Source organism: Poecilia mexicana, unplaced genomic scaffold (genome assembly GCF_051168715.1).
Source record: "Poecilia mexicana isolate PSO_F unplaced genomic scaffold, ASM5116871v1 scaffold_15, whole genome shotgun sequence".
NCBI classification, from domain to species: domain Eukaryota; kingdom Metazoa; phylum Chordata; class Actinopteri; order Cyprinodontiformes; family Poeciliidae; genus Poecilia; species Poecilia mexicana.
In genome coordinates, this window is record NW_028263384.1 from 6,597,654 (window position 1) to 6,619,791 (window position 22,138).

At 38.9% G+C, this 22,138-nt stretch overlaps 1 protein-coding gene across 1 annotated transcript; it reads right to left on the reverse strand.

The window, feature by feature from the left end:
* Positions 1 to 433: 433 nt before the first annotated feature.
* slc2a15a (solute carrier family 2 member 15a) lies at positions 434 to 17,196 on the reverse strand. Its single transcript, XM_088013129.1, has 12 exons — positions 16,952 to 17,196; positions 15,345 to 15,443; positions 13,009 to 13,169; positions 11,972 to 12,096; positions 10,781 to 10,926; positions 10,047 to 10,179; positions 8,562 to 8,749; positions 5,346 to 5,456; positions 4,817 to 4,918; positions 4,203 to 4,278; positions 2,788 to 2,915; positions 434 to 1,876 (listed from the first exon to the last, which is right to left on the reverse strand). Exons 1-12 carry the CDS (start codon positions 16,994 to 16,996, stop codon positions 1,622 to 1,624), a joined length of 1,569 nt encoding a protein of 522 aa, XP_087869255.1. The 5' UTR covers positions 16,997 to 17,196; the 3' UTR covers positions 434 to 1,621.
* Between the last annotated feature and the right edge of the window lie 4,942 nt (positions 17,197 to 22,138).

The window sequence follows — 22,138 nt, forward strand, 5'->3', positions numbered from 1 at the left end:
CACTTGGATTTCTGTAAATTCAATAATAAACACTTATAAGGGTAAGTATGTGTGAACTGAACATTACGTCTTCATTGTATAAAATTCTCCGTCTGTTTTCTGTCCTGATGGAATCTCTCCTCCTGCTCGTCGCTTGCTGATTCTCAGGAAACCGATCCAGATGTGAGAACAAGTCGTGCATTTTGATGCTCATGTTGCTCCATTGCTCAGAAAGTTGACCGGATTGAGCAAAACCAATGTGATTTTTGGATTCGGCACATCACAATGACCCTAAAATGGTTGAAAAACCCCAGACAATGTTTTGGCTGTTGGCCAGTGTAATGATCAAATGTAATACTCCAAGTTTCACCTGCATTCTTCTAGGATATCTGGAAACACCGATGAAGACTCCTGTTACACTACTGACACAAATAAACTACAGTACCACATACCATTTAATTCAGGTTGTTCCATTTCAACAGTTCAAGAACTATGAACATGTACAATTAAATTTAAAGATACGTTTCAGCACCTTTTTACCAACACAGTCAGTAGATCACACCCAAAGCAAAAGACAAAACAACCACACTGTTGTTTTCTACGGAGCCCCCTAGGGGGAAATTTTTAATTTTGTGTTACCTTGCAATATTCTTACTGCAATATTTGCTGGTCTATTTTGCATGTAGTCACAAATGTCATTTTAAAGAGTCTCAGTGAAAACCTGTTTATTCTTAACTATTTGGTGCACAAAACTGATTGAAAATCGATGTATTCACTGCATGTTTATGTCTGTTTGTGCCAGATTGAGATGGATCTGCACATGAAAACAGCCCTTTAAACCATTCAGACCAACACAGACAATAAAAATTGTCAGATGATTTATTATTATTAGATAACTCTGAAATAGTCAAAATAGCTTGGATGTATTTTTTTCTTTCCTTCTTATGGAAAGTTTCTGTTTATGTCACAGGTCTGTGGTGCATTTCTGTCCTAAAGAAAAAGATATAAAACTTCAGATATTTCACAACCAGATATTGACATACATGGAACAACTTTATAAAAACCTTATATTATAGCAGAAAGTGCGATGGGCACCGTAAGAAAAGCTTATAGTTTTCAATTATGCCACATGAACTGATCAGTAGATGATTGCGAGAGAACGCAAAAGAAAAAAAAATCCTCCATGTCCTCTAGGGGGCTCCGTAGTTTTCTTATGTCAGGAAAATCAGCATGAATTAAAAACTGGGAGCTCCACTTGTTTAATTTGGTCAACTGACTGTTAATGACTAATATAACTTTATAACGAATACACGCTTGAGTTTCACAAGATAAACAAGGTCTCAAACTGTTAAATGTCTCTGCTATATAAGCTTACACTCTTCCATCCGGATCTGCCAGTCAGTGGTTGTTGTGTTGACATGTGAAACCGTCACTCTGAGGTGCAGCTAAGACAAAATACAGGAACAATGTGAAAGTTACCGAGCACATATAATAGAACTGGAAAAACTAAACTGGGCTTTGAGCCCAGAGTTTAACAGAAGTTGTAAATATCAAAGTGCCGAAGAGAAGGGAAAGACCACAGAGGGCTAATGACTGGTGGCTTGGGGAGGAGAATCAATTCTTCACAGAACCTAAACCTGAGTTACGGTACAGAGGAGGAGCTGTCGAACTCCAGCGATGTGTGCTCCAAACCGCCGTATCCGTTCATCTTCTTCAGCTTCAGCTGGTCAACGTGGAACAGACCCCGAGTCTCCAGGATTGACTCCTTCTTGGAGAACATTCTGCTGATCTCCATGAAGGTCTTGTTTTTCGTCTCTGGGATTACAATGTAGACGTAGATGGCGACCGAAAAACAAACTGTGGCAAACACCAGGTAGCAATAGGAGCCGGCAGACATCTGACGGTGGAAGAGACACGAGAACAAAGAGATGAGTTTTCATGTTAGAGTGCCTGGACCAAAAAAAAAAAAAAACAAGTCAGATTTTCATAATGCATACATCAGGTTGTGCTGCGCCTTGAAAAAGTATCTCTTTTTACTTTTTGTCATTTTATTTCATCTTACGGGTTCGCGTGACAGATCAACACATTGTAGTACAAAATGTAAAAATATCAGATGACATCTGTGCAGTATGCATTTAGTATGCAGCATTCAATTCTCTGATATAATCAAATAAAACATTTGGCAACCAGCTGTGTGTGGTAGAAACCCAACACTGCTAGTATAATGGGGATCAGAAAACTGGATTCCCATTATAAAACATAGCGGTGGCAATAGATTAATGGATGGATTGATTGATTTTGGATCACTAATTGAATTTACATAAAAATGTAACCAGAGATAAGTTTCAAAGTAAAACATTTTGACAGAAAGGTTCATTCATTACACCTACACCTTGCACAATTACCTTAAACAGTGTTTTGTTTCCCCCAACCAACTTAATTAGACTATTTAGCACTTCTGAAATTTTCTGGTTATTCCACTTATGTCGTTTATGTTCCTCCAAATCACACGGAAGTTCAAATGTCACAAGGTAGGGGGGAAAAGTAAAACAAAAAAAAAGAATGGATACTTTTGTAATATGCTACAGATTCTGCAGTAGATTTTTTTTATTTAGATAGCATCTTAAAGCAGGAGGCAAGAAGTGACTGTACCACTGAAGTATCAATGTGCTCACGTGAATCAGAGCCTCAATTACTCTAAGTAGTAATTAGACCAGCATCAATATGCATCAATAGCATCAATACGCTCCAGAATACGCTGGAATACGTGTTCATCAGGAACACATGATGAGGACGAACAGTGATCACCTGTAGGAAGGGGAAGACAAAGCCCACGGTGAAATTAGAGAGCCAGTTCAAGGAGCCTCCTATGATGTAGGCTGCAGGACGATGGGACTGTTTGAACAGTTCTGCTGTGATCAGGAAGGGAACCCCAGCTGCAACGCGGACAAAAAAAAAGTGGATCCAAAAATCGATTTACTTCCTGTGAGTCAGTATAAGAACAACAAACGTGTGAGTTTATTGGAAAATAATATTCTGGTCAGAACAGAAATGCAGTGAAAGGTTGTGATTATTTTATCAACAATATAAATGAAATCCAGGGTTTCCCTCAATTCATTATAAGCCTGGTGGGTCAACAGGCTTTATTTGTGCCCCCACTAGGCTAAGCATTGATTATTTATTTGTTTGTTTGTTTGTTTGTTTCTTTTTTAAGATTTTGTAGTCGGTGTTCAGGTATCCATCTTCCAGTCTTCCAATAACACATAATTATCAAGTAATATTTTCAAATTTCCTGTCAACTTTAAACATTTTTTAGCTCAAAAACACGACGGGTCGCTGGATGAATGACTGTCAACCACTGGGCTTAGCCGCGGGGGAAACCTTGAAATCTAAAAGTGTTTTGACTCAATGAGAAAAATCCTGTAAGTCTTGAGCGCTAGCGGTCTTATTGCGAATGGAATAACACATGTTAAACATTCTGCTTGCTTTTTGACTTTTCATAAATCTATTGTGAATATTTTTTGGAGCTCCACCACATATGGATGAAGTGCTTTCTTCTCTTAAAGCCAGTGTCAACAGTGATCTGTTAACTGGCCAAGTTTTGTTTATTTTCTTGGTAATCACTACAAGTGGAGAAAAAGTGGATTGGCTTGTTAAATACAAAATTACAGAAAAGAAAATCTGAATTATCCTTTCATTGAGAATCATTTCAGACATAATTAAACTTCCCAATTTCTTTATTGTAGTTTGACACTTCAACTAATATTGTCACTCACACTTTTTGCCCACTGGGAGGCGCTAAAGCGCTTAGAAATACTTTCTTTTTCAACCCCACAACAAAATGACAAAGGAGTAGTAGGTTCCGCACTAACAAAACAAAAATAATAAAAGAAGAATAATCAGAATTAAAGTAATCAAGTCATGGCATTACGAGAATAAAGCAGCACTATGAGAGTAAAGTCATGATTTTACGACTTTATTCTTTCAATGTTACGACTATTCTCGAAATATTACAACTTTATTCTCGGATCATTTCAACTTCACTCTCGCATGACTTTATTCTCAAAATATTATGAGTTTATTTTCACATTGCGTTGTCCTCTCACTCTGTTGTTGGTTTCCCACCTCACATGTCAAAGTTTCCATTAGTCAGGACTCTGATTCTCACTCTTAACTCAATTTGTTTTTATTATTATGTCTGAATGAAAGTGTGTCAAACTTGCCTGGTCCGATGCAGAAGCCAGCAATGATGCCAACCACACAGCAGACACTGACGTAGCGCATAAACAGTAACTTTACCTGTGAGGAGAACAAACAGCATGATTTCATGAGTTTATCTGTGACTAGAGCGAACTGCTGCAGTCCAGGTTTATTCTGTCAACACTTTACTTGTTATCTAACACAGAAAGTAGATTGGTGCTGCGTCCTCTTGTCTTCTCAAACCCCAAGTCCTTTGATGTGTTACGAATTGGTGTAACATGTTTACAAGTGAACTGAATTATGTAGATGATGCCCAGCTTCCAACTTAAAATCACATATATTTTGCAATATCAACTAGAACTTTGGAAAGAAAAAAAACAAAACTATAGAACATCATAACCAAAGAAATTCCTGGCATGTTCATGAAGGAGGCGCTTATGTTGTCTCCTTGAGCTTTTCACAATGAAGGTATCTATGGACGCTCAAAAAAAACGTCTATGTAGTGCCTTTACTAAAACATTCAGTTTAGCATAACATCTAACATCCGTAGGGTCTTTTCTCACATTTAGAGTTTTCTTTGTAATATACCCATAAAAGCTGGATGGTCACTGCTGTGCAGATGACTCTGTGAACACACCTGTAGAATGAGGGCTAATGTGATTCCAGCGCTGCAGATCCCCATCATGGTGAAACCCCCAATCATGAGATGCCTCCTTCCCACCTTCTCTATAGTGAAACACTAAGAAATACACACCTCATGTCAGCCATGTTACATACCATATATATGTAAAAGAACACAGTCGGGGTAAATGGCTGCCTTTTTTTTATATAAATGAAATTATCTACAGTTGTTGCTATTGTTCTTGTTGTTAGAAGCAGGAGTAGAATATATTGTTTCTATCTAATCTAGCAAAAAATACTGAGGCTTTTCTCATTTAAAAGGTTCTCGTACCCTGATATGTTCTAGTATTTCAATGTAGATTTCATTATCTTTTCACCAACACAGTTTATCCATAAGAAATTTAAAATGTTTCATACAAGCAACATCTGTAGGAAATGTAAAACAGCACAGACTCGTCCAAGAGAATCAAGTCTTAAAGAAACAACACATAAAAGAAGTCATCATACCGGCTCTATCACAGCATGTCTCATTATTGTACTCTTACCCCGATGAGCCCAGCGATGATCTCTATGATTCCTGTCCCTGCTGTCGTATACTGGATCTCTGGAACTGGGATGCCGGCGTTCTTAAAGATGTCGTTCGTGTAGAACCAGATCTGCCAGGGCAGAGAGAAAGGAACTTCAACTCTGAATGTCCAGTTGGATAAATACCACATAACTTTTTAAAGTACAGAATGGGTGCAACAGTTAAAGATGAAGCAGCTTGTAGAGATTTGAAACTGACTCAGAACATGTGGTGCATTTGGTGCAAAAAGACAATGAGGATGATGATTAGAGGACCAGCTGCCTACATACATCTATCACGTACGTGATCACACAAGGTTGATGTTGTTATACATATATTGATACCATGACAAGCATATATATTAATTAGCAATTTGCATGATTTTCTTTTTTTTTTTCAAATATGAGGGGTAAAACATTTTTTAACAGGATCATAAACTCACTACTCTTTACAAAAAGAACTAGATTTTTCTTAATCTTGTTTCTGATTCTCCCATTTGCCTCTGCCTGCTCTCTTCCCTTTGCTGCATCCACTCACCTGTGATTAGCCCTTCTGCTCCCTTTGGCTGTGTTTACACAGCAGGTGTTGATGCTCAAATCCAATTTTCGATCATATTTTTGTGTTTGTCCGTGCGTGCGTGCGTGCGTGCGTGCGTGCGTGCGTGCGTGCGTGGTCATACTACTGAATGATGGAACTTCGTCTGGCTGACAAAGAAGAAAATAGTGTCACACAGCAGTGCACCATTTACAGACATAATAGTCGAAGCTGCTGTCTATGGATGGATTTTAAAGTTAGTCAGAAATGGGAGCTACCAGTACTGTCTCAAGATCACAGCAAGACCAAGGAAGAACAATGACCTCTGTAGAGCACTGATTGCAACATCTGTGGAGAAGTCTGTTTGGGGTGGAATAAAGAGGCTGGTGAGGAAGTGTACAGTTACAAACCCACCAGAAGGGTTTGTAACTGGCTGAGGTTGTATATGTACAATCTCAGCCACCCTGCTTTAGCTCTATATCCTGTGCTCTTTCTTGGAGTCTCTCTTTGCATATCTTCCAAATTGCAAATTAGTCTCTCAGTTGGTCTCTCAACACACATTTTCTGGGACAAGAAAACTGGAAAGGATAGCCTTCTTGTCCTGACGGGACACATGCAGTTGGATAATGGATTCCTGGGGGAAGTGGAAGTGTCTGTCCATATTGTCTGTCTATGATGTTGAAGGCGTGCACGAGGGAACGTGCACGAGGGAGTGTGCACGACGGAGCGTGCACAAGGGAACATGCACGAGGGAGCCTGCAGAGGAGCGAACGCTCAGAGAGTCGCAGTGGTTGTGCCTGAAAACTTTGAGGAAGTCACCAGGTTTGCTTGGAGGGAGTGGACAACAAAAATTTGGCTGTTTTGGGAGTCGCCATTGAGATGCACCAGTGAGACTCTGAGGCAGATGCAAGAATTAACGGAGTCGGGCTCACACAAAACGATCATTGTTATCTGAACTGTCTCCCCCTGTGTTTGGGCCTTGGACGGCTGGGCTAGCTCAAATTCTCCTGGATGTTACTCTAACAAGATACTCTGCTCCCACTCTCGTACCCTTCTCATGACATCTGTGGACTTGACCCAAAGTGCTACCAAGGCTGCTGATAAAACGCTCCATCATTTGTCAAGGACCATGGCTGAGGGGGCTTCTGGAGGAGTGTTCATGGGCTTCCTTACTTGCAAACACACACATCCACGCACATATAAAACACACCGCCCCTCAACTCACTGCCTCCATGACATTGTCTACAAAGGAGGGGGCTTTTTCTTGTGCAGAGGTTTTTGTCTCCTTTACACTATGAGGTAGTGTATTATTTAGTGTGAGACCTCCACCTCTCACCTCATCTTGTTCATATCTGATTTAATAAAAGGAGGACGCCTGAGCCTGCAGGCTGAGGCACCTGTCTTCCTATGTCTTGTGCTGTACGTTAGTCTTGTCTTTGGAAAGGTGGTACTGTAATGACATTTTGTTGTGCTTCTATATAGTGATAATAAAGACTTACTGATTCTGAATTATAATTTTCTGCTACAGTTTATGTGTTTATTTACTGACTGGTTTCTTATGGTGCAGAATTATGATGGATGTCTCACATTAGTGACCTGAAAGCCAGATAACATACAACATGATTGTTGTTGAATTGTACCCTTCGAAAACTATTCAGTATAAGGAAGTGGCACAAATCAGATTTTTTGGGGAGTGAAAAGACTGTAATTATACAGTCCAAACTGCCATGAAGAAGTCGGATATGGATCTGCTGTGTGAACGGAGCCTTTTGTCCCTTCCATCAGTCCTGGTTCCTCTTGTTTCTCTTTCACGTATCGCTGGATCCTTCCATTACCTACACTGTGCATTTTTCCCTACTATATGCCCTGTTGGTTCCTGCCACACTTTTCTGAAAGGTTTTGCCTTTTTTAATTAAAGATCCAGTCAATGACAATCCCATGTTCTTGTTTACAATTTGGTCAAAATAATAATAATAATAATAAAAACACACTTTATGACAATTCCAACATCTGTGGGCTGCTGAGTGCTGAACACAAAACAAAATCAAGAGACAATGAAGATAAGCAGATGGAGAAGACACAATGGCAGTCGGTCCAGCTGAGACACAAAACCAATGTCCATTTGGACTAATCAGTCCTGAATCTGCTTGCTTAAAATATTGTATTGTTTTTATTCATCCTGATCTTTTTTTTTCTCTTTGCAACCTTTTTTTGTATTTTTTTTTTTTTTTTGTAACTGCTTATAATTCCAAAGAGAGAAACTGGAGAATATTGGACAGCTTTGCAGTCTAAGGGGATCAAACCCAGACACACAACAGCTGTTTTCCTGTTAATCCCATTTGGTTTCACTTGTACTTGAGTTAGATGCCTTAAGCTACTTGGAGAGATTTTTGTTTGTTAGCAAGTGTCAAAATCAGTATTTTACTGTGATGTGTGACAGTCGTGCTTCTCAAACAACACTCCAAGAAATACCTTACATTTTGATGACAGCATGACTTCATTTGAAGTTATTGTAGGGCCACACAATCTTGTTTTATCCAGAAATGCTAATTATTTGACACACCAACCTTCAACAGTTCTGACGCTTCAAGATCTTTTCTATTGTGACTAAGCGCCTTACAGATTGATCCGTATCTTTTCTGAAGTTGCACAGAGTACTTACAGCATCAATCCCAGATAGCTGCATGCCGATGTTGATAACCACCACACTCAACACTTGCCATCGGACCGAATCGTCCAGCACCAGGCCCCAGACCGACAGCGTTTCTACGGAGGACAGGGAGCGCTGTTCCTCCTGCATCTCTTCGATTTCAGCCTGGATGTCACACTTGGCTCTGTACCATTTCAGAGCTGAAAGGCATCAGACAGAGAGCTGAATCACATCGGCGTGTATCAAGTCAACACCAGGAACAGACAGAGTTCAAACACTTGAAAAATTCCACTAGTGTATCAACTTTTTTACTCCTGTTGTTCCTTTCTACCGATTTTGGCATCACCATGTTAAAATTTGGTCAAGAGTAATGATGTTTAGTCTTTAGTCTTATCTTGTTTATCAGTGGCTGAAGCTCCTGTGGTACTTAATATTTTGAATGATGTCTCTAGAAGCTTTTAAAGGCTGTTAAAAAAAATCTAACACTTATTTGATAGGGTGTTCATAAGACTGACATGATGCTGTCATAAAGATGAAGGAGTTTTTATTAATGTTTACGACAGCGGTCATGAAGTGTCATTCGGTAAATAATGACATTTTTAATGCAAAGTTGACCATTTTAATGGACTTTTAATGCAAATTTGCACTAAAAATGTCATTATTTACCAAATGGCACTTCATAACAAGAGTAGTTGTCAGGTATGGTGGTTGCGAGGTGGTGAGGAGAGACACAGAGACCCAGGTTGTGATAAAGATGATAGATTTAATGAAGAAAGCTCAACAGTCCAGAACAGACAGCACGGCAGAGAGTTAGCACACAGCTAATTACCGGTAGCAACTGAAAAACTAAGGACTGAAAAAGAGAGCTAAACCAACACAGGACTTTACAGTTCTACTGTGATGGCAGGCAGACTAATGACATATGTTTGACAAGAGACAGAGACAACAGGTGGACTTAAATACACAGGGAGGGTAATCAGGTAACTAGACACACCTGGGAAGCAATCAACAGGGAAGACAGAGACTCACAGGACAGAAACTGAACACAGAAAACCCTTAAAAATAAATACGCAGAAACACGGATCATGACAGTAGTAAATGTTTATGAAGACTCCTTCATGTTCATGAGAGTGCCATGTCAGTCTTATGCACACCGAGTCAATTAAAGTGTTTATAAAAACTTCACAAGATCCCAGTTGCTCAAGGTTTTACTGTAATAATCTGCTATCTTTAGTGAATTATCCGAGTGTCTTTATTTCTGGTGACTGTTGCACACTAAACACCCTGGTGAAAAAAATTTGATTCACAAAAGGAAGATTTTGTGAAACATCAAATTTTTTCATTTATATGCAGCTTTTGAAGACTGTCTCAAACTGACCTCTTAGTTTGTAAAGCGCCGACATTACAAGAATCGCAGATGTATGGACTTGATGATGCCTTTTCTAATTTAGCCTCTCATCATTTCTGTAGGAATAGAAGCGGTGCAACAATACTGACCTGTAATTGTGGCATGAACATTATTCTTCTCAATCAGCAAGTACCTAGGGCTCTCTGGGAACCAAGGCAGCAGCAGCAGCTGGATGAACGTCGGCACAACCACCACTGAAAGAAAAAGAGGCCAGTACTCCTCCTGTAAGAGCAGCAACACAGAGGATCAGAGATCTGTTCAAGCACCCTCAAGAGTGTAATGCTAATATCAAAGGGCGGAAGTTTTGATAAGGACAAAAATATTTCGCAGTGACATGTTATATACTGTTTTTGAAATATATGGGAGAAATACTCTATAATGGAAACGGTCTAATGGTTCAATCAAGAAGGGAGATTTCAATGAAATTATTCCACAAGGTATAATGTGTGTGTGTGGGGGGGGAACTATTTCAATAGGGTCATTTAACTTATTTTCAGTTTCATACAAAACAAATTTACAATTTTATGCTAAGCAACAAAAAAATTATTGACAGTCGTGTCAAAGGTTGTTAAAAGCTTATTAAAAAGCCAAAAATATCTAAAACTGTTTAACATCGTAGAGTGAGCATTACAGGAGAGGTTTGGTTTATCTTGGCGTCTGTCTGTCTGTCTGTCTGTCTGTCTGTCTGTCTGTCTGTCTGTCTGTCGTCATGTGGAAACAATTGCTGGCTGTAACATATTGGAAAAGGTGAAAATCTTAAGTTTCTTTCTTATCTATTAATCTCCTAGATGGGCATCATTGTCAGCAGAAGCATTTGCACTACCTTTCCCAGGAGCTCATGGAGGCCGAGGATTTGGGCAGCAAAGACCCCGGTTCCTATAAAGATGCTTGGAACAAGACCCAGAAATCCTCTCAGGTTCTTTGGCGCTATCTCACCAAGGTACATCGGCACGACACTGAGAGAGATCCCTGCAGGGACACGAGCAGAGAAAATCCATATTTGACTCCTGCAGAGATGTGGACATGTTGTCTCTCCATGTTGAAGCTACATGTAGAAGTTTTTATGCCACTTCCACATTCCTATTGTATTAATTAGGACATTGAATACAGAACATTGTTTTACTTAATGAGTAGCTTCACATAAACATGTGAATTCTTCACAACCACAAAAAACAGACTGTAGATGACTTTAAAAAAATTTTACTGATCTGTTATGCCAGTTTTGTCACAGATATGCAGTAGCATGTTGTTTAATTCTGAAGCACAGGTGGCGTCTCTGCTGTTCATTTCAAAAACCAGCGTTCCTCTATCAAGCCAGGTGTTTCATGATGTCTGTCTAAGAACAGAAAACATATCACCGATGAGCGGCTTCAACTTTGTTCTCTTTTCAACTGATATAAATATTACGACCATTTATAGGAAAAGTTGCCACCTGCTGCTTCTACACTAACACAAACACAACAAATAAGACACTGGATATGAAATGAAATTATACTTTATATACTCATAATGTTATGTTTTAAGGACTTTTTTTCAGCTGACAGGATAAGTGGGCACTTGTCTGTTGTATCTATGTGTGTGTGTGTGTGTGTGTGTGTGTGTGTGTGTGTGTGTGTGTGTGTGTGTGTGTGTTTGTTTGTAATACCTTGTGGGGATGATTTTCCTGACATATACTACGTTGTGGGGACCAATCGCTCCTCGTGGGGACTGGAGCCTGGTCCCCACGAGGGGAAACCCTGTTTTTGGGTCAGGGGTCAGAGTTAGGGCTAAGGTGTGAATTGAGTTTTGGTTAGGGTCAGGGTTAGGTATGTGATGGATGGGGTTAGGAAAAGGGTAAAGGTAAGGTTTAGGCTGTAGAAATGAATGGAAGTCAATGGAAAGTCCCCACAAAGATAGCAACACAAACGTGTGTGTGTGTGTGTGTGTGTGTGTGTGTGTGTGTGTGTGTGTGTGTGTGTGTGTGTGTGTGTGTGTGTGCGTGTGTGTGTGTGTGTGTGTGTGTGTGTAAAGGTACCTGAATGTATCCCTGTGATGAAACGGCCAATGATGACCATTTCAGGTGAACCACAAATCCTACTGAAGCCCATAAGGGAGCCAGCCATAAACACCAGCACTGTTGTGTTGACCACTGTACCCTTCCTGAAAATGAAACCAGAAACATAAAAATATAAATATGAATATTCACTCACTGCCCAAATGATGCTACTACAAACAGTGATCTCCTTATATTTATTTATTTATTTTGAACATGATAGAAGTATAAAATCTAATCCTAACCCTAACCCTCAGTTTACACAATAGAGATAACTCTCACCCATATTTCTGTCTCCTTATATTTCCTTTTAAATTGTATTCAATTTTGACCTTGTTTTAACTCCTCATTTAACTTGTTCCATAGTTTTACACCATGAGTTGAAATACAAAAGCTCTTTCTTGTTGTGCGTAAACTACGAATCCTTAAGTCTGAGTAACCCTTTAAGTTATATCCCCCCTTCTCTTTCAAAAACATGCTCTGTTTGAGCTCAGCTAGCAGCTTATTAGATACCTTAAACATAATTTGATCAGTTTTAAATCCCTGACTGTAGATCTTAAGAATAACAGGTTTGCGTGTTCATAAAAACTGACAGTATGGATGATTCCTTGATCATTTTCAAGAAAAAAGTTTGAAATGATTAGATCTATTGCGACATAGAGCACCATCCTGCTGGAATCAAACATGGGAGGACGGATCCACTGTGATCATAAAGGGATAGACTATGGAGGAATTGTCCTGCCATAATCCAAGAGCACACATTGTCATTTTGAAAGCAGGACTTCCTGTCTTTCCTCTCAAAACTTGTAATGTTTGCACTCAAACCTTTGTCCTTGCGCTCTTACAGAACTCTCTGCTCGCTTACGAAACATTCTCTGCTTGCTTTTGGAACAAAAATGCACCGTCGCCTGGCAAGTGTTGTACTGTGTGCAGACTTAAAATGTGTGCTCTCAAAATATGGCAGGAATATTCCCCCAAAGGGGGATTTCAATATTTGCTCCTTAGGAAACAAATCTTACCTGCCAAAGCGAGAAACCAGCATACCGACAATGAGGGAGCCCAGCAGACCTCCGATGGCAAAGACGGACACAGTGAGAGAGTACATGAGCGTCAGGGTCTCCCCACTGAGTCCCGTCCCATTACGACTCACAACCGTTTTGTTGTAGAAACTCTTTATGTACTGAAAGAGCAAAGTGGCAGTAAAAGTTAGTGATCAAAATAAAATTACTCATTAAAAAAAAGATATCGAAAGCGTTGAACTTGACGACAACCAGATGACAGTTGAAAAGGAAATCTTGTATTTGCAATGTTGAAAAAGCACAAGCAGAAAAGTTCCAGGCGTTTTGTTGTCAGTGGAAACTTTTTCCTCTGTAATGTCTAATCTTTTTCTTGTTTTTAGGGAGGTTTAAGTCAAATAAATGTGACATGTGAAAGCAGCACTGCTCACTGTTACATTTTATTCACTGTACTTTATTTGTTGCCTTGGGTTTATCAAATTAAAATCTGCTGTATGTTAATTTACCTTCATGGTAGTTAAACCACAATTATCTTCTGTGGGACCGTATGCAGAAGAGCACATCTGGACGATGTTTTAAAGAATGCAATGCCTTTAAACAGTTTCCCCAGAATATTCTTGATAATATTTGTCATATTTGGAAACGTTGCAATTATAATAAACACACATTTGAAGTATATCTGTCTATCCCAATGACTGTTAGAATATTACAAACAAAAACAAATATTTTGGTAGGATGACGTGATCAGTGATTAATCTCAATTACACTGTGAAAACTGTGATTAAATAGATCAACATAAGAATATTGTTTACCATTGAAAAGTCTTGACCAAATAGCTTGTTTGCATGTAACTTGTAATGTCAAGATGTCTTTGCTAAAAAACTAAACAAAATTTATCAAGTTATTTTAGGTCTGCAATACTTAAATCGTACAACGCAACTTCATTTGGTTTTATATGTACCAATAATTGATTATTTTGATGCAATTGGTTCATATGAGTGTTTCTGAAACTTTTTCATGCCCTGGAACATTTAACTCATTTGACAAACAGCCACGGATCACCTGAGCTGACATTGACCCTGCCATAACACATCTTAGTGTATGATGCAGCCTGAAATAAAAATACTTGTCTCAACTCACATATTGTTGTTTTCTTTGTTCATAATAATGAGAAGAGTGGTGCTGTTTGGTAAATGTGACTGGTCACGATAAAGCCATGAACAGTACTTGGCCATTTTGAGTTATTTACAGATTCTGAAAGTGTGGAGGCTAAGCTTTCCAATCATGTCAAACACATGGAAATAAAAAAAAAAGAAGTTGTTCTTTATAACCAAGTGTTATGTGCATTAATAACATTTAGGGCTATTTGTGATTTAGAAGCACAATTAAAGAAAAATAGACTTGAGTTGCTTTAACAGAAACAAAACAAAAATCATTTTCTGCACTGTTACATATTAAATTAAAATTTTAAATAATTAACCTCTTTATGTCAATTGTATTAATTTAATTTAATATTTTTTAATTAAATAAAAATAACAATTGCTGTTGACCTGAAAGCAGAGCATCACTCGTTACCAAGCAAAGTTGTAAAAAACAAAGAACAGTTCTGACTAACTGGAGCGATTCCTACCGCTAACCATACTGTAATCCTGGAGTTGTTTTCTTTCCACCGGTATCTGTAGCTTTTCTTTTGATTAAGCAACCTATCACTGCTTTATGTGTTGTTGTTGTTGTTATTATTATTATTATTATTATTATTATTATTATTATTATTATTATAAATTCAGTGGGAGGCTGTTTCTGCCAAAGTACAACATCAACAGAGTAAGGGACTCCTTTGTCCCTTGTGCAATTAAACTGCTGTTAATGTTTTTTTTTTCTTTCTAATGCCTTAAGTGTCTTATGTATTATCTGAGAGGGCTGTGTGGGAGAGAAATGACAATTCCACCAAGGAGATCGATCTATCTATCTATCTATCTATCTATCTATCTATCTATCTATCTATCTATCTATCTATCTATCTATCTATCTATCTATCTATCTATCTATCTATCTATCTATCTATCTATCTAGTTAATTTAAGAGTGATTTTCAAATTTGGTCTGATCCCATTGGGTATTCCACTGATTTTTTTTAGAATATCTAAATATGAATGACGGTGGGCCCTGAGGATCAGGTAGAAAAAACATCACATATATTGTTATTGTCCTTTGTTGATAATGACAGACAGATCGTCATGTATTCAACACAGTGTTGGCTGATTTAGCTGGTATAATTCCTCTGTGGCAGGAACATTCTGAATATGAGTGTGCTTTCTGTGAAGTGTGCGTGTGTCTTACTGCAGCAGGGGAGTTGACCACAGCCAGGTTGTAGCCATACAACATAGAGCTCCCAAATGAAGTCAAAAATGCCACTGCTAGCAGAGAACCAGTCAGTTGCTGCAATAAGAAGCAGATATGGGTGTTCAAGAGAACTGCATCCATAAATGATGGGAAAAGTAATTGCTTGTTTCTGTTACTGTCCAAAGAGCACATGCACAATGTTACAAAACATTTGGAAATTCTTCAAAGAATGATTCTTGTAAAATTAAGAAAATTACAGACAACTTTAATCATCCTCTTCCTGAGGTTGCTATACAACAGCAGTGTTTCTGTGAGAGTTGCTATTTTGTATTTTTTTTTTTTTCAATTTCGTTGCGCTCTATTTGTGCACAATGTCATTAAAAGGAATTCTGATTCTGGCTCTTACAGTAATAGACTTTCTCAGAATGTCTCGGGCCAAAAAGGCTCTTCTTGGCCTCAGCATGTACAACACTATTTAATTAGGCTTTAATAAGGTATGATCAAAGTAAATCAATCATTGTCTATACCCACTTATCCTTTCAGGGTGGCAGACAGGTTGGTGCCTATCTCCAGCAGTCACTGGGCAAGAGGCAGAGTACACCAGTCCAACAGAGACACATAGGATATAGAATCACACACACGCTCTCACAGTTTGCTTATTGAATTGTGGGACAATGACTCCACAAAGTCAAGGATCCAGCAGGGAGCACGAGACACAGGTGAAGTTAAATACACAGGGGCTAATTAGGGGAACACGAGACAGCCGGAACCAATCAGGGTCTTGACAGGACAACACAACACAGGGTCTACATTAACCAATAAACCCACACGAAAACCAATATCCACACAGATTTGTCTAATAAATGTTTATTCAATGGAAAAAATGGAGATTAAGGTGGATCTAACTGCAGACTCGTTTTGTCCGTATGACCTCAATTCACACAAGTTCACAGCACACTACAGAAGCTGAGACGTGAATGACCAGTAAAAAATGAAACCAAAGTATCCCGAGCTCCAGGACGCTCCATGATATCATTTTACAGCACAAAGTCATTGTTCTTATTAACTGGAGAAGGGGTACTTGGGCAAGATCCATATCACAAAGCCGTTCCCTGATACGTGTTTGACCCTTTGGTGTTTCTCAAAGCACACTGAGGGGTCAGTGATGAGAAAAGAGAGAGGGATCTTTTTGTGCAAATGGACAGTTTGAAGCAGAGTACATCAGATGACACCACGTTGGAGGAAGTTTGTTTTGCCTTTCTCAAATATCCTGTATTTATTGCTCACATCCCTAACTGCAACTGAGTCAATTAATTTGTTTGGCTGGCAGCCAGCTCAAAGGACACCAGAGGGGAAACTGCTAAATATTTTTCATGCAACACTCCAACAACCAATTCACTGGCCAACTGTATTCTTTGTGCTCTACATCTTTAGACTGACACTTTATTTTCTGCATTCACTCAGTTTTGACAGCCGAGCATTTTGTTTTCTTAACGGCACAAGCTGGCAGGTACAACAGAGATTTAAGTCTTAGAACCGAGGGTGTCTAAAACAACATCATAAAACTATCCATCCTTCTCATGTGACATGAACACTCAACTTACCGAAGTAATTTTCCCCGATGATGGAATTAAAATCTCCTCAGCCATTTAGGAGTTCTGGTATCTGGTCCAAAGCAACAAAAAGTAAAAAAAAAAAAGAAAAAAAAAAGAAAAGAAAAAGAAAAAAAAGAAAAAATAGATCCTGTCTACACAGCAGCGTCTGTCATAACTGTAATAGCAGGCGTGGTCACTTTGGTTCCAAATGAATAATTCTGGGATGTTGTTAGTGTGCAAGTGTGTTGAGCAGCAGTCCACAGGCCACTAATAACAAGCTACCACAGTGTCATCACATGATAGGAAGCAGCGTGACAGACGGAGAGAAAAGCCTGCTGAGAGCAATTAGCCATAACAAAATTTTAGAGGTTAGGGGAAACAAAATGAATAGAGGGTACGAATAAAAAAAAATGTACAGAAGAAAGTAAGAACTGAAAAGTGAATGAATTAATAGTGAAACTGGAGCTGGAGTAAGACGAGGAGAAAAACCAGTGGAGCGGAAGAATAAAAGTGAAATAAAGGACAGATGAGACCTGAGGAAAAAGAAAAACCCAGGAGAGGTGAGAGGAGCACTAAAGAGAGAAGTCTGAAGAGTAAAGACAGAAACAAAGAAACAGACGTTTTAAAGCGCAAAAATTGAGCCATAGGGAAGAGATTAGAAGAGATTAGGACTGAACCAAAAGTGGAACTCACCAAGTACACAGTGAAATGAATAGTGTTAGGTAAACACTTAGAGTCAATTTCAACACGGAGTCACATAAGGTCCCACCCTGAACAAAGCAAAGTTTTACTCTATAATCACTTATAGAGTAACCGATAGTGTGACAGAGTGTAGCTTACAGCAGTCTGAGAGGCAAGGCCACCATTTTGTGCCGTCTGCCCTTCTGACTAACACTACCTGGTACGGTGGGTGAGTTGAACTGGCAAACCACCAATTGCAGGGCAAACTCCTACCACTGTCACTGTCGTCCCCCAAATAACATGCTATTTCTGTGCTAAACTTGTTATTTTAGTCAAAACTTTAGAAAAGTTTAATTTTGAAAAAATCTGGCAGATTTTCCCTGAAATCAACAACAATTTCTTTTGTTTAGTCGACATTCAGGTTTAGATGGTTTGCATCACACCAGTCCACCAGATGTTTCACCTCCTCTCTGTAGACCGTTTCGCCGTTGTACCTAATGACCTACCACAAACTTAAAGATGTGATTGAACCTGGGATGGCACTCATGTGTCGTCAGGGTGAAGTGTAGGGGGCTCAGTACACAGCCAGGGGAGGGGGCAGGCAGTGGTGAGGGAGATGACCCTTGTGGTAGTTTTTGTCAACCCTCACAGACTGGAGTCTGTCTGTCAGGGAATCCAACAGACAGGGGGAGCTAGTTTACTCACCAGATGCTGGGAGAGGATTGTGTTGAAGTCCAGAAACAATTTTCACACATGGGGATTTTTTGCCAGGTTTTTCAAGCTCAAGTGCAGTATGGAGGAAAAGGGTCCTCTGTGCAGCGGTTGGAGCTGTAGGCAAACTGGAGCGGGTCAGAGAGGAGGGAAGTTTGGAGATGATGTGGGCCTTCATCAGCCTCATCAGTCAGGGATCTGGGTTTTTTTCTCCCTTTTTTATGACTCTAGTGGTCTTTATTTTAAAGTGCTAGGACAGGAAAGTAGGGTAATGTGAGAGAGGGAAGACATGCGGCAAAAGTCACCAGGCCGGGATTCAAACCTGTGATGGCCACGTCGAGAACTGAGGCTTCTTTATGTGGGTTGTGCCTAACCCCTGTACCACACAGTACCTCCTTTTTACTTATTTTTTACTCCTGTGAAGAGTCTCTGAGTGTCCTAAAAAGTGCTACATAAATTTGATGTACTATGATTATGATTATTATTAACGCGTGAATGTGGAAGTGAATGGATGAATTCACTCATGCTTGGGTGATCCTGTGGATTTCATAAATCACTTCAAGTCATTTACTATTATTATTATTATTATTATTATTATTATTATTATTATAGAAGGGTCCATATGAAATGAGACCACCTATATGTATGTATATATCTTAAATGATCCTATTAAACTTCATCTGATAGTTTCCATAGCTGTAAACTTTTTCAGACATTGAATATTTAGCACTATTAGAAAGTCCCCAAGATCATATGGCTCTCAAACTCAAGTTTGACTTGATTAAATATCTTCTTGCTATTTTTGAACATAATGGTTTCTACTGGCACATGGTGAGATTCATTTGAAACAGCTCTGTCGTCACGCCTCTCAGTGGTCATGTGCTCATAATTTTGGCTACAGTTGATGGAGCAGTAAATGTGTTTCCTATGGCTGGTTGCTGGGTTACAACCACCCGCCTAGCATTATGTACTTCCTAATCCTATGACTTACCTCCACTGATTAAGCATGAAAGACTGGTTTTGTTCATTAAAGCCTATTTTTCTGTGCTAACAATATCCTCATTTATTATACATCATGATTTTTGTACATTTGTACAATAAGGTCTGTAAACTGAAACAAGTATGGTAATTGTGCTAGGGTAAACTGTTCAAAGACAAGCAAACATAAAACATCCACAATAGTCTATCAATACTTTTTCCTCCAAATGTCCATCCAACCATCGATTATCTTTGTATGCTTATCACTAGTGGCGTCACCAGGGGTGCTGGTTCGTCAACAGGCAAATATTATGGACACCAAAGTAAAGTTAGAAAAGTTTTCTGGTAGAAATGAAAGATTGGTTCTTCCAGGCTTGCAGAAGGAAAGTGCATTCCCAAAATACAATGGCCAGCAGAATTAAATAATAAAAAAAAGGATAACGACTGCAATTAAAGACCACAGACTTGCAGTCATTTAGAGAGGTCATCCTCTTTAAATAGTCATTTTGAAGCTATAACATTAGTTTTTGTCACTCTAAAAGCCCTTTTTCATGGAGTTTTCCTGCATTAGGATGTTTGTTCTGACGTTAGATCTTGGAGGCCCCCCAGTGGTCAAATTCAGGCCCCAAGAAAATGACATTAGACAGTTTGGCTTTTAAAGAATACATAATACATAAATAGAGTTAATCTCACAGAAATCAAGTTTTAAAAGTACAAAGATAATAACAGATCATTTAGATTTGCATTTTAAAAGTTATATTAGTTATACTACTAGTAGTATCTAAAATAACTGTGATAATTATTAGTATTTTTACTAAAATAATATATTGTCAATTGTGATTTTAAATCATGTTTCGGTTACTCCGTTCTTGCTCTAAACCATGTGTGTCAAACTCAGGGCTGGTGGGCCAAATCTGGTCCGCCGCAGCTCTTTATGTGGTCCTCCAGGCTCCAAATTACATCAATAAATCCCTCCTGTTTTTCACAATTCCACAAAATTCACACAAAATCAACAGATCTCCACATTTGTTTCTGATTTTACTGCAATGTTTTCCTCAAAATTGGTCAGAAACATTGGGTTTAAGTCACTGATGCCTTGGTCTTTCTTGCTGTCAAGTTGTAGTCCAAGATTGATACAACAATTAATTAAAAAAAATCACATTTAACATCCTAGAATAGCGCAAATATTGCAAAAATTCCTTAGAAAATATTTCTAAATCAGCACCACAAAATCTGTGATTTTGATTGTAAAAAAAACACAAAAACAATCTCAAAATTCCAAAAGGACTAATCAGTGACTATTTAAATTCAAGAAACACTTATTGAATGCTGAAACAAACATCTATTTATTGATAGTCTAACTGTTAGACTGTAACAGTTCAATAGATTTTATCAATACATTCTGGCCCTTTAAGAACATTCAAATTTTTGTTAGGGCCCAAAATGAAAATGAGTTTGACACCCCTGCCCTAAACTCTGCCTAAACTGCCTCCATAATCTCCTGGTCCCACTAGCTGAAGCTTCTCCCAGAGGGAAGCAACATAGTAGTTTAAAGGAGGAGCTTGAAGATGGATTAGCTAGTGTCATCCATGCTGTCATTACCAATGAGAAGCCAAGCAGGAAATGGATGACTCTCATTTGTTCCCATTATTTAGCCAATAGCCATAATATTCACACAGACACACACAATCTGCGAGCTGTCATCACCGTGAATCATTTCCATTATGCTGGGAGAGCGTCTGTGTGTGTGTGTGTGTGTGTGTGTGTGTGGGGGTATGTGTGCGTGTGTGCGTGTGTGTGTGTGTGTGTGTGTGGTAATCACAAAGCTTCACAGGGGTTTCACAGTACTCCTGCAGTTTTTAAATAATGACAAAGAAATAAACATCCTCCAATAAAGGCATATTAGCAAAGGAGACTAAGAATATTATCATCATAACATATCATTATTAGCCTGATGTCTACAAGGTGAATTCAGGCATGGTAATTGTAACAGATTATTTTAGAGGAGCAGAGGCGGTCCTAGCCTTTTTGGCGAACCACCTTTCTGGAGTCACCCCGTCCTCCCTCTTCCGCCCCGCTCCTCAAAGATGTCGACAGGCATTGAGGGGTTTGGGTTGGTTTTGTTGTGGGTCACACATCTGTGTCTGTGTCATTCGGATTTTTTTCGAATGCGACCCAGACCACTTGGGTGCACGATACATATCCGATTCAAATGTGACCTAATGTCCAGGTCGCTTTCATCCGACCTGAACGTCACTGATACTCGACAAATGTCACTACTCTGTATGCTGAAACGCACAAGCAGGAAGAAAAACAACAACCATGACCGATTATAATGAGGGTTACGTTGTTAAAGCTCTGGCTCCAGTAGGAGAACAACTTCAAACGTGTAAGCTATGTTCCACTGTCAGCATCCATGTTTACTTCTGCAAACGCTGAGCACTTCTTCTTTTTATGGCGGTTGGTAAAATACTTTTCTTTGAGTCTCGCTTTATTCTCAATGTCTTCTAACATCCATAACCAAAGAAAAGAACGGGGGACAACCGTTGGTCTTCTCTTCTCCTTCTCTTTCCCTACTTTCTGGTGTGATCGTTTGTGTCCACAACAACCTCATTACATATAAATATATTACAATTTTGACTTTGAATGAAAACACTTTTATAATTATGATGATTTTACAAATAGATTGATTTAAATATCTCTGCGTTCACTCAGTGGGCCCATTGGGTGTATATTTTTGTCATCTGTATTTCTTACACAGATGATGTTATCTTTGCTGTGGATTAAAATTTCTGAACCTTCTGCTTATAATAATTCATGCTCTGA

Excerpts from the sequence above, each read along its gene's own strand:
- slc2a15a (XM_088013129.1), bottom strand. The coding sequence starts at position 16,996 with ATGGCTGAGGAGATTTTAATTCCATCATCGGGGAAAATTACTTCG. Across the intron at positions 13,170-15,344 it reads TGGTCAACTCCCCTGCTGCA|TACATAAAGAGTTTCTACAA; the intron begins GTAAGACACACG and ends TTGCTCTTTCAG. Across the intron at positions 10,927-11,971 it reads CATCACAGGGATACATTCAG|GGATCTCTCTCAGTGTCGTG; the intron begins GTACCTTTACAC and ends GTGTCCCTGCAG.